This window comes from Festucalex cinctus, chromosome 2 (assembly GCF_051991245.1).
Source record: "Festucalex cinctus isolate MCC-2025b chromosome 2, RoL_Fcin_1.0, whole genome shotgun sequence".
NCBI lineage: Eukaryota > Metazoa > Chordata > Actinopteri > Syngnathiformes > Syngnathidae > Festucalex > Festucalex cinctus.
This window is the reverse complement of record NC_135412.1, coordinates 13,532,767-13,545,255: the sequence shown is the minus strand read 5'-3', so window position 1 is coordinate 13,545,255 and position 12,489 is coordinate 13,532,767. Positions and strand designations below refer to the sequence as shown.

The window sequence follows — 12,489 nt, the reverse complement described above, 5'->3', positions numbered from 1 at the left end:
AATCTGCTTCCACCTGCTGGTCGTTTTTTGTAATAGCTACCAGCCACCTCTTCATGTCAGAAGCTGCATCGAAGCCTTCTGTATGCTCTTGCATAAAAAATAAATAAAAATAAATAAAACGTATAAATATGTCTTTGGGAGTGAAAGACAAAGCATTAAAAACATGTTTACACGTTTTTGGGTTTGAATGAGTTTATTCCAGCCTCCCAAAATATATTGTACATTTTAATGAAGAAAAATAATAATAATGTAGTTTACAAAAAAAATAATACAGTAATGTACATCATAAAATGAAATGTAAAAGAATTAAACCTTTCATCTGTTATTTTTTTTGCTTACTATTGAATTAAACAGCTTGGAGTCAAAAGAATTGTTTATTATTTGTCAGACTGTTGCTTATTGTGAAGTGCGTTCACTGCCACCATAGTTTTGGAACTTCAGCAATCATTTGTCAAATTTTTGCTTGCAAGTCAAACAAAAAAAAAATAAAAAAAATGGCTGATTGACTCAAGAGGCCACTATGTCGTATTATACTGTAATATTCTGATTCTCTTTGTATTGATTGCTTTGTGCCTTCTAAAAGCTCATTCAAGATCAATGTCTGGCCAGCAAATCTCAAACTGAAACACACGCACGCACACCGAGTTTGAACTGAATAGGAAGCAGGAAGCAGACTCCTGACTGAGGTATCAAATTGTTGCACTGTAAAGTCCAGCTGTTGATGCTGCCCGTCATCGCCACGGAACGGAGTGTCATGCTAATTACGGACCAGCTTGTCCTTTCCTGGAGCTCAATGGTCGAGGGCGCAGCACTCCGTTTAGCAGCATGCTGTCTGTCTCGTCCATTAGGCCGCATTTGTCACACGAGGGCCGTTGAGTCGGCGGCGTGCTGTAAAATGGCCTCTTTGACATGGCCACCAGCACAAAAGGCCGCTCTCCTGTGTGGATCTCGTCCTATTCTCGTGCAGATGGTCAAGACAGCTGGGACAATTTAGTGATGAGGCTTTTAAAACTTAAAACCGCCTGCAGGCATGATAAAAACAGCTTGACTAGCCACTTGAATATTCAGCGTTTTTTCCCGAGCTCGGAGAGTTTGCAGTATCTTGAACCAAAAACTTGACAGTGAGGTAGACAGATTTTACTGTCAATGAATCCGCTCTGATGTACAGTATAATGTCTTTGAATCTTTAAAGCAATTAATTAGAGAAATGCGCTTGGTATTGCAACGAAAAAGGATGGTGTTTTTTCAATTCATTTATTCAGATCATTTCTGCCAAAAGTGCAAGTAGACAGTCGACACTTTCAAAGGGTTTCCTCTTCACTTCATAAAGATATTGTGATTTTTTATGATGATAGCAATATATTAATTATCGCATAGTCGTGACATTATTATCACAACAATACAAACATAAGAAAAGTGTCAATATCACTACTGTATAAAGTGCCTTTGGTGTCCTTATCATGCAGAATCACTCAGTCACTGTGAAAATGCAGCAGAATAAAGTCTTGTTATAAGTAGTCTGACATTTGCACACGTACCAGTACAATGATACATGTATCTCTTAAAATGTATTTCCTTCATTTCACTCGATGCTTTGCTAGCTACAGTGTGTGTGTAATAACAGGCTAACATGCTATGACATTATTTTTTGCATGGTTTTATTCTCCACACCAAAATTATTTGATAGAACAAGTCATTTTGGTGCTATATTCTACTTTTACAAACATACCTAAACTGTGACATATATTCTTAAAATTGTTGTCCACCCTGTCATTATTGTGGTAACTGGCCCATTAAGAAACCCTCAGATGTTTTCGGTGACAATAAATGATCTGAATTTTCTTTCTTCAATGGTGGCTGAAACAGAAAGTTGCAAAATAAAAAAAAAAATAAAAAAAATATAAAAATAAAAATAAATAAATAAAAATAAAAATACAATTTCATCATATTATGTTAATGTCAAGATTATCCACTGTCATATTAAAACACCAATTTATTAAAAAAAGAAAAAAAAAAGTATTATGGAAATTTGGACTATATTTGTTAAACGGTACAGTTTGTGGGGGTTATCGTTATTACAAATTTCAAACTCTTCATAAAAAAAGCTCTGATTAAAATTCAATTTACGTTTTACACACAAAAAAAATGGGTGGAAGCCAAACTTTTAAAAATATATTCCAAAAATATTTGAATATTTTTATTTACAGCCTTTTTTTTTTAAATTGCCAAATACGCAAATCCACGGGTGCCAAACCACGAGTGAACAGGGGTCTGCGCTACACAGTCATCTTGCTGACTGAATCATGTTGCAAAGCTCCACCATGTGCTCATTAAATAAAATGTCCACCCTGTCATCAAGCTCCCATAGTGTTCTGTATGCATGTGCCTTGTCTATCTATCCATCCATCCATTTTCTTGACCGCTTATTCCTCACAAGGGTCGCGGGGGCTGCTGGCGCCTATCTCAGCTGGCCCTGGGCAGTAGGCGGGGGACACCCTGGACTGGTTGCCAACCAATCGCAGCTTGTCTATCTACTCATAGTGTAAAAAAAAAAGGGGAATAAAGTGCTATTGACCAATATGACAATATCTGTATACTAATATTTCTGTACATGAAATTCTATGGAAAATTTCAACTTTTTTGGTGTAAATGCAGAAGATTCAAACATACCTTATTGTGACATTAACTCAGAAATTACTCAGCAATTCTCATGCCAACACCTTTATAGTAGCGTTTTAGATTTTTTTTTTAGATACATAAACATTTCAACATCACACTAGACATGCACTTCCAACAATGATGAAAATTAGGGAAAACAAAACAACAACAAAAAAGTGGCTTTCACAGGTACTTTGCACAGGAAGACAAGTCGACTGCCAGTAGTTGAAGCGCTTTTGGGTACAAAGTTTGCTACTCATTATTACGTAACAAGGTCATTTCAACATGGAATGGATTTAAAAACTTCTTGTGATTTAACTGGTTCAAAAAACAGTGTTGACAACCTGTCACATTTAATTTTAATTCATTCACTTCCGAGCTCTGGCTCTGTCATCCACTTGGTCAGTAGAGTGACAAGAGGGACGGTGTGTTGTGTTTGAGATGACTATCACATCAACGGTGTCAGAGCTTGAACGCAACACAATGAAGTGTAAAGATGGCGGCAAGCAACATGCACTTTTGACCTCGCCTATCTTTACTGAGAAATCCTTTCAAATCAACGGGGTTCTTGCTTTGATATTGAAAGATAGAGAATTGGATCAGAAACACTGACCTACATTTACAACCATAATTTGAATATTTGTTCCATGAAGATGTTTTAATTAATTCCCAACAGTCTATTCTGCTCGTTTTGTAGCACTTCTATTTTCTGTAGCAGCTTCCATTCAATGTGATTGTCTGATATTTTTGTCCAATCAGATTTCAGAATTAGTAGTGCTGCCAATGTAATAAAATATATTAGCAATGGAATTGTTTCTTTAACCAATCACTTTTTTTTTTTTTTTTTTTTATTCATCCTCACAGGGCCAGAGCGCTGGCACTCACTGACATAAGCATTTTCTCATCCTCTGATTGGTTGCTGCAGCCAATTTTGAATAGCGAAATATGTCTGTAGCCATCCGCAACATCAATACATTTATTGATCAGCATTTTTATACCTATGATGTAATTTTGTGTCATGTGGTTATATATAGTGTTGATGGGTTCTATAATTACATTGACATGATAGTGTTGATATTAACGAGTCGGGTAAGTCTAGTGCTGTCACAGTCGAATATTTTTTAGTATTGATTAATCTATAATCGGATTCACTTTACTTTTGCATTAAAGTGTATTACAAAAGCATTTTTCCTTGATTATGGTGTTTATTTTGCACTCTGCATTCATATATTGATGGAAAAAAATGGCGGTTAATGTTGTACTATTATATATATATATATATATATATATATATATATATATATATATATATATATATATATATATATATATATATATATATATATATATATATATATATATATATATATATATATATATATATATATATATATATATTATATGTTACCTGCATGGTCTTTGTTTTCCAAAGTAAAAACAGATGTTTGTAAATGTCTTATTTTGATTAAACATATAAGATAATCAGTCTTCTTTCATGGAGAATTCAGTGAACAATTACTGTAAATATACCGAAATCAGAGGATTTGGACCATTTTAAATTAAAAAATGGCTAACGATTGCTTGATTATTAAAATAGTTGTTGATTAAATCCTTATCATGTGGACGTCCCACCAGTGGCAAAAATTCTAAGGGTTATCGTCAAAATAATAATAATAATACTATGCCGATACTCCAAATGGTTCAGGAACTGCTTCAAATTTACTTTGGGTGCACCTTTTTTTAGGTGTTTTTGGAAAAATTGCCCTAATGATAAGTTAATTTCATAATCGATTATTTGTCGATTAAATTTGACAGTTCTAGGTTAAGTCCTTACTAAAGGCCCAGGTGCCAAATGCACGGTTCGCTACTGGAATTGGGTGATTTTAATGCAATTTTATTGATTTTTATTTTTTTATTTTATGAAGATAAACTTCTCTCCTCTTGAAAAGCAGCATCGTGTTCAAACGTGGCAGCGAGCGGCCGCCCTGCACTCAGTCAGAGCAGACGCCAAAACGTGTGACGGCGCGGGCCTGGTTAGCGGCCATCTCAGCAGCTGTTTAACGAACACAGGGACCTGTTTCTCTGGAAGTGAGTTTTCCCTTGAAAACGGCGCAAGCCGTATCCAGGTCTATTTAAATGAGCTAACATGGGGAAGGTAAGCAGAGCCACATGAGCATTGTTTTCACAGTTCAAAGTGAGGAGAGAGCACTTTGCACTTCAAAGCCACTCATCTGGGAGGCAGCGAGCTGGGGGTGCGGGAGGGGGGGCATCGGAGGGTGGCGGGGGATATTTGGAGAGGAGGAGGGGGTTGATGAGAGGGGACAGGAAATAAGAGTCGGGGTAATTAACAACTTCTGCTCCGTAATAAAGCCGAGACATAGCATGCAGTGCCTCCAAACACACTCCTGTCATCTTTCCTCCATATTATATTATATTATATTATATTATATTATATTATATTATATTATATTATATTATATTATATTATATTATATTATATTATATTATATTATATCAAGTCAAAATAATTCATTAGATGAAACATCCAAGTACATAAACTCCTCTGCTATTACCACCAAAACCTTCCAAAAAGTAAAAACATAAATCTAAATCTTATCTGTAACTTTGTGTTGTGTAATGCATTAAATACAATATACAGTAGAGCAGAATGAAAACTTTATCAAATTAAAGAGCATAATTATTGTGTGTACTAAATCAGATCTACAAAATTACACAACCGTGTTATCACTTGTTTTAATTTTTATTGTAATACGAGTTTAGCCGCCTTCTCCTTGAGGTGTGTTTATTTAGGGATTGCAGTCGGCGGAACAAGGAGCAGCAGATAAGCGCCGAGCGAGGAATTTACATGAGAAGCGGGTTCCCAGCCTGGGTTTAAACTCTTAACATTGTAATGGTGAGCAGACTTACAGAATGAGATTAAGCCTCAATCTGCATTTAATGGAGCACATCTGAAGCGGCCTCCACTTGAACTCTCAAATGTGAGAATGTCACACAGGGCGGCCTATTTGATGTGTCACCTACTGTTGAGAGCTCGCTTTGATTGAGTTATATCAATTAGCTTTGTGAGGGTGTGTGTGTGTGTGTGCGCGCGTGTGTGTGACAAGTATTCATTCTTCTATTCCACGTATCAAATTCAGATGGCCAAATTCAACCGTAAACGTGAAAGCTATTTTTGACCAGATGTTGGCTTGACTTGCTTTATTAGTCCGTTATATCAGAACAATTTGGTTGTGTTGAAATTTCATGTAACAAAATGGTTGAATCGGTTAATGACAGATCAGTGTTGATTGTTTATTATGTTAACTGGAAACCTAACCTCACACTTTCCCATTTAAAAATGTGCGTCAGATACTGCTGTGTTCTGAATCTATTATTATTCAAATTCCCACGGTGGAGTTGAAACGATAGTTCTCGAGTTAAAAATAATTTTTGACTGATCTGCTGTTATGTATGTGAGAAGTTTTTTTTAATTTCACAGACTAAGCAGGTTTTTGGTCCTCGGTGTAGGGTTGCAAAAAGTTGGAGAGTAAAACGCTGTGGAAGTAACACAGTTCCAGTGACTAGTGATTGTTTTTGTTGTTACAAGGAATGTAAGGCATTAAACAATAAAATTAATTGTGACACATTTTAACCTTCTGTCCACTTTCATGGACCGTTAAAAAGCTTGCCACTGGGATATGAAAAATCATCCATCCATTCAGTCAGCACTTATTACTCTTATTCTGCTTAATTAGGTTTAACATAAAGTTCACCTGCACTGCCAAAATGTAGACATTAATTATTATAGCAGAACTGCTGATTGGTTTTGATGATTTGCGTTTACATCAGGGTCCACCAACCTTTTTACAACTGGAAAATACTTCCAGCTTGAGACACACTCTTGAAATAAATAACACACTTGCTGAAATTACGTTTCATTATACGGCATACGCGAGATTGAAGGTGCATTGCAACCCTCCAGCAGGAAGTCATCGAAAGCAGAGAAAGAAGCCTGTGCACGTTAAACATGAGCCATTTCCCAATTTGCATTCTTATCCGTTCTTACGTCCTTCTTGTGAACGTCATCAACCGTGGCCCATACAGTTCAAATTGAAAGTAAGAATAAAGCAACAATGTGGGGAATACCTGGCTGTTGTTACAGTTGTCAGATATCTTGAAGCAAGGATCTACCGGCTGGATATGTGAAGGATTGTCTCTCGGAAAATATCCGAAGATGCATTTTGTGTTGCTTAACAGCTAACAGCCATTTATTTTAAAAAGAAACTCACCTTCTTAGGAGGAAAATGCTCACGCACGTCATGAAGACCGCACTTCACGAGTTCACTAATACGTACTTTGCATGTTTCCTATTGAGAAATGACCATCGTCAGTCAAGTGAAGCTTCTGCTTCTGTTATGCGAAATATTTCAAAATAAAATGTTCTGAAGTCTAAACACGGCGTTCTGATTAGTGTTGCATTTGTGCAATATGAATAAATGTGCACTATCCGTTTGCACGTACCCGTTTGTATCTTTCTCAGGGGGCAGCCATTTTGCCACTTCCTATGCAATGAAAATGACATCACAGGTGGTCAGAACGGTAACAACCAATCACAGCTTAGCTTGCCAACATCACATGACCAAACTCAGAAAACCTATGTGCACATATTTAATTGACTCATTAAATTTGTTCTTTTTTTTTTTCTTATATTGTATGTAAACTTAGTGTTTATGGTCTAGCTGTGTTACTCTGCATAATAGTACAATAGTTTAAAAAACAAAAAAAAAAAAACACTTTTTAGGATGTATCCGAATATTAGAATTACATTTTGGAAGCTTCTAGTTCAACACTGCAAACAAGTAATCATGACCATAAATAAAGTTTGTTTAAAAAAAAAAATAAAAGTTTCTAAACATAGAAAGGACAGTAGATGCTGGGGGCGTGCCTCACTACAGTTGTGCTCATATCAATAGAGGGGAGGAGTCAGTTGTTGGGGTCATCTTCTGGTTGAAATGGAGTGAAATTATGAGCGGCCCACCCCTTCATCTGCCACCCCCCTCCATTGACTCGCTCTCCTGCATCATACTGGAGACCCCGTTGAGCGGATCTTTTGCCTCTATAAAGACGAGCAGCAGCTCAGACTCCCCAGGAGTTGATAGCACGGATTTAGAGCGCGCATCTTCCCACGTCCCTGCACGCTCTGGACCACCGAGACCATCTTTCAACAGACACCCGCCTGGACTTTGTTTTGAATGCGGCGGGATTGCCCCGAAGTGAGCATCACTTTGTTGTACTTTCCACTCGCTCGTGGACGTTTGCGTTGCACTTGCGTGGAGAAGAAGGGACGCGAGGACACATGGCTGCGCTCACCATACAAAGGACTGACAACTTTTTGCACACATTTTTACAGGTAATTATTTTTTTTTTTTTTAGTACCTGATAAAATGATTACTGGTGAACTGAGTTCCAGTGAGCACAGTTGTGAATTATATTTTTGTGTTTAACCTAACATTAACGCTATTGCACAAACTTGGTGTGGTTGAGTTGAACCAACCAAATATTTTAGCATTTGTAATAATACTAGTAAGTTGGTTCATTTACCACCTTGCACAATTTAAAGTCAATACAGAAAAGGGTTAAAAAAAAAAAATGAATGAAAACAACATTAAAGCTAGTGATATTAATTAAAGTCAGTGTTTTAGTTGTTCTTTGCTCACTTGTCTCAATTAAGACATTCTGAAACACTATTTTGTCCTTTTTGGAGCAACCAATTCAGCATAATTCTATTTATTCTATTCATTTATTAATTAGTAACTGTTAGATTAATTTATCTGTGTTGACAAATAAGTTTAATCAAAGCTAGCATATCATCATTAAGGCATTATTTACTCTTACTATGCTAAAAAGGCCGGGCCGATTATCAGCACATTCAGCATTTTGATTTTTTGAAGACTCATATGCGGCTGATAATAGGTCAAGCAAAAACTGTGAAGCTCAGGAAACTCTTTACTTAAATTTTCTTTTAAATTTGTTGATCGTAGGAACTCACTGCACCTTCTGTTTTTGTTTGAAATTTAAACTAAGATAAGTAAAAATATAACGTTTCAGATATTTAGAAATTTTGGAAATTAGAAGACAATATGGAGTACTTATTTAAGTTTGTATTTAATTATTTTTGAGACATGCTAATGGCACTGGGAAGTTCCTGAAATTTTGCAGACATTTTAAAACAAAGTAGTCTACTGATTAAATAAAATAAAAAAAATAAAATAAAAATAAATTAAAAAAAAAAAAAAAAAAGATTTTATGAATCTTAAAAGTTGTTAGGTACACATTTACTTAAAAAAAAAAGAAATATTTTATGAATCTTAAAAGTTGTTAGGTAAACCTTTACTTAATTTTTTTTTTTTTTTTTTAAATCAACAAAGTTAAGAGTTGGAGGTTTTTTTCCCTCTAATTTTGAGGCAAATATAGTTAGTCTCTTTCAGTAATAATGAGTAAATCGGCTCCAAATATCGGTTATCGGCCTCCTTGACTACTCATAATCAGTATCAGTATCAGAAAAAAAATAAACATATCAGTCTAGCTCTATTTGTAGTACATTTTGTATTGATGGGCATTTTGTGTGCTTTCTCTGTGTGTGTTGTTACTCCAAAACAGGACCGCACACCCAGCTCCTCTCCAGAGGGTCCCCCCAACGCCCTGTCCTTCCTGGCCACCACCTGCAGCCAGGCCTGGCAGGTGGGCGGCACCGCAGGCTCCGAGAGCTCCCACTTCCCCTACGAGGGCACCGTCAGCTCCGCTTCTGGGATGTTCCAGCTGTGGAGCAACGACATGGCGCCCAGCACCGCCCTCAGCACGCACCAAATGACCTTCACCGTGCCCAAGGTGCAGTTTCCCGGCCACGTGCAGTCTGGCCTGGCGCACCACCACCACCATCATCACCCCCACCACCATCATCATCATCCTCACCACGAGCTTCCTCTCACCCCTCCGGCCGAGCCCGCCTCATCGTACTCGTTCGAACTCTCCCCCGTCAAAGTGTTGTCGTCGCAGCCGCAGGCCAACGGCGCCTACTACCCCCAGCACGGCGGCGTGGGGCAAAATTTCCCCAGCTTCCTCCAGAACTCCACGGCCAGGCATCACCACGGGGAGGAAGGGCAGCAATGGTGGAGCCTACCGCAAACTAACGCCACGCCTTCCAACCACCCCTTCGCCCTGGGGAGGCAGCTGGTGTTGGGCCACCAGCCGCAGATCGCCGCCCTCCTCCAGGGGACCTCCAAGGGCCTGCTCAGCTCCACTCGCCGCTGCAGGCGCTGCAAGTGCCCCAACTGCCAAGCCGGCGGCGGCGGCGGATTGGAGTTCGGCAAGAAGAGACTACACATCTGCCACGTCCCCGAGTGCGGCAAAGTGTACAAGAAGACCTCGCACCTGAAAGCCCACCTGCGCTGGCACGCCGGCGAGAGGCCCTTCATCTGCAACTGGCTGTTCTGCGGCAAAAGCTTCACGCGGTCGGACGAGCTGCAGCGGCACCTGCGCACGCACACCGGCGAGAAACGTTTCGGGTGCCAGCAGTGCGGCAAGAGGTTCATGAGGAGCGACCACCTCTCCAAACACGTCAAGACGCACCAGGCCAGGAAGAGCAGGTCGCAGGGCTCGGACCCGCTGCTCACCAACATTAAGAGGGAGTAACGTCTGCCGTCCGTCTTTCCAAAAATTTCACAAATCAAAACTTGACGCGATAGGTTTGCACACTGGGGCATCTGTACATCTTAAGCAGGTGGACACAAACTATTTTGCAGATGATGATATGCTTGTTCGAAATTTATTTGAGTGGAAATGGGGGAGAGGGAAGAATGTTATACATTAAAATGAGCACACCTTTGTGCAATTAAAGGTAAGCCATATAAGAAAGAGGATGAGTGGATAAAAATTCCAAGAAGTTGATTTGAATAATTAGATTTTAATTCTTGCTAATTTTTTTAAAACACAATTTTTAATTTCCTGATTGACAAATTGTATGTGGAACATTCCAATGTGACATGTAAATGATGTATAAATGCAAACTGTTCTCGGGTTAATGGCTGCATGTGAATTTTAATAAACATCTGTGTTGAAACGACGCACACTTCCTTAATGTCACTTTCTCACCACTTCACAAGTCATTTGGATGTAAATAGCAATGAAAATTGGTTGAACTTTGAACTTTCACATTCACTAAATGTGTGAATCTCCTACAGAGCTCACAAAAAGCCAAACATTTTATGTACATGTAAATGATTATTTGATCCCCAAAGCAGCCCCATTGTGCTGCTGGCGTGAAGGAAGACCAACATGGTGGGCTGTTCAAAGACCCTCACACCTCCGAGTAAATACTCATCCCATTGATGGGCTGTTTATCGCACCTTCTGCAATCAAGTTCACAGTCATGTGGCCTTTTAATGACTGTTTTTCTCTCTCTCTCCACGAAGATTGAGTCAACAGATGCCACAGAGGGAACTGGCGAGAAATTCCCTGTGAATGGGACCCCTGTTGCCGAGACCCCCTCGGTGGTGACAGAAACTCCCTTTGATTTTGCACCCTTGTGAAAGTTAATACCCCTCGAACCCCCCTCCGCAACCCGCAGCCGTATATCACAGTCGTGTTACGATAGGCTCTGCTTTACGGCCCAGAATGGGCCTTTATTCGGAGAGCGGCCAACCAGATGTCTGCTCATCCAGGGGTTCCTTGTCTTTGTTTTGAAGTCTGTTTGAACCTTCGAGGAGGGGGGAGAGGGGGTCAGACCCTTGCCTGTATTCATAGCAAGGGGGTCTATAGAATAGCACACGACATCAAGGTTTATTATGAAGATTGAAAACTTTTCAAAAAGGACTCAAAGATGTTGCAATACATTGTGTGATTAGTGAGATTAAGAAAGAAAATCATGACAATAAATTACTTTATCTGTGAAACGGCAGGGACAGTTTGTCCAAACAGTGAAAATACAAAATGTGACAATATGCCTTCAGCAAATATCAAACCAGAACATCCAATTGACATTTCATTAGGAGCATGGAAAATTGTGCTTAACATGATCAAAACTCAAATTACAGTAACAAATTTACAAAGTCTTTCTTTCAGTTATTAAAAGGTGCACGATTAGACTCAAATTTGAGTGTTAAAATAACCATATTTTTCACCCGCACGTTTTAAGAATTGTATTATGGACAGGAGGCACTATTGGAGGCACAATGCCTGTTGTCCCTATTTTTCTGTAAAAGGAAAAAATGTTAGAGCGTTCGGGCCGGAATCTTTAACTGTGGCTCTGCACGCTATCGTCCCTGTTAGCTCTCGCGATTGTTCACGCAACTTCACGGACAGGACAGCTAATTCAAGATGGATTTAGAGAGACCTGCACCCGATACGTCTCAATCCCTTATGGAGACTCCACGGAAGACAAAGAGAAGTCAAAAACTTTCAGACCAGCGTCACGGGAGGACGCGGATAAATATAGGAGCAGCGTTTGTCAGGTGGAGAGCGCTAAGAGCTATCCTGGGGATGAAACGGGACCCACAGCTTGCTGACTTTTTGCTAAAAAAGGGAAGACCGTAACGAAAATACGGGTCTATTTATGATTAGAAGTGCGGAATAAAACTACCTCACGGTCGCTAACTAATGTCTCCGCACTTGGGCATATTTTTTTAGCAACGCTCTGCTATCCTCAATGTCATCGGATTCACGGGATGCACCATTTATGTTTGGAAGGTTGTAATTACGTAAGCTTTTGTCACTCAAAATGACTTTCACATACAAGGTAACTTGAAGATTAATACGTTTCTTACGTCTGTAGAC

At 39.1% G+C, this 12,489-nt stretch overlaps 1 protein-coding gene across 1 annotated transcript; it reads left to right on the top strand.

Moving 5' to 3' along the window:
* Positions 1-7,768: 7,768 nt before the first annotated feature.
* Positions 7,769-10,740, top strand: sp5l (Sp5 transcription factor-like). The gene is made up of 2 exons (XM_077515267.1): positions 7,769-8,068; positions 9,319-10,740. Exons 1-2 carry the CDS (start codon positions 8,015-8,017, stop codon positions 10,348-10,350), a joined length of 1,086 nt encoding a protein of 361 aa, XP_077371393.1. The 5' UTR covers positions 7,769-8,014; the 3' UTR covers positions 10,351-10,740.
* The last annotated feature ends 1,749 nt before the right edge of the window (positions 10,741-12,489 follow it).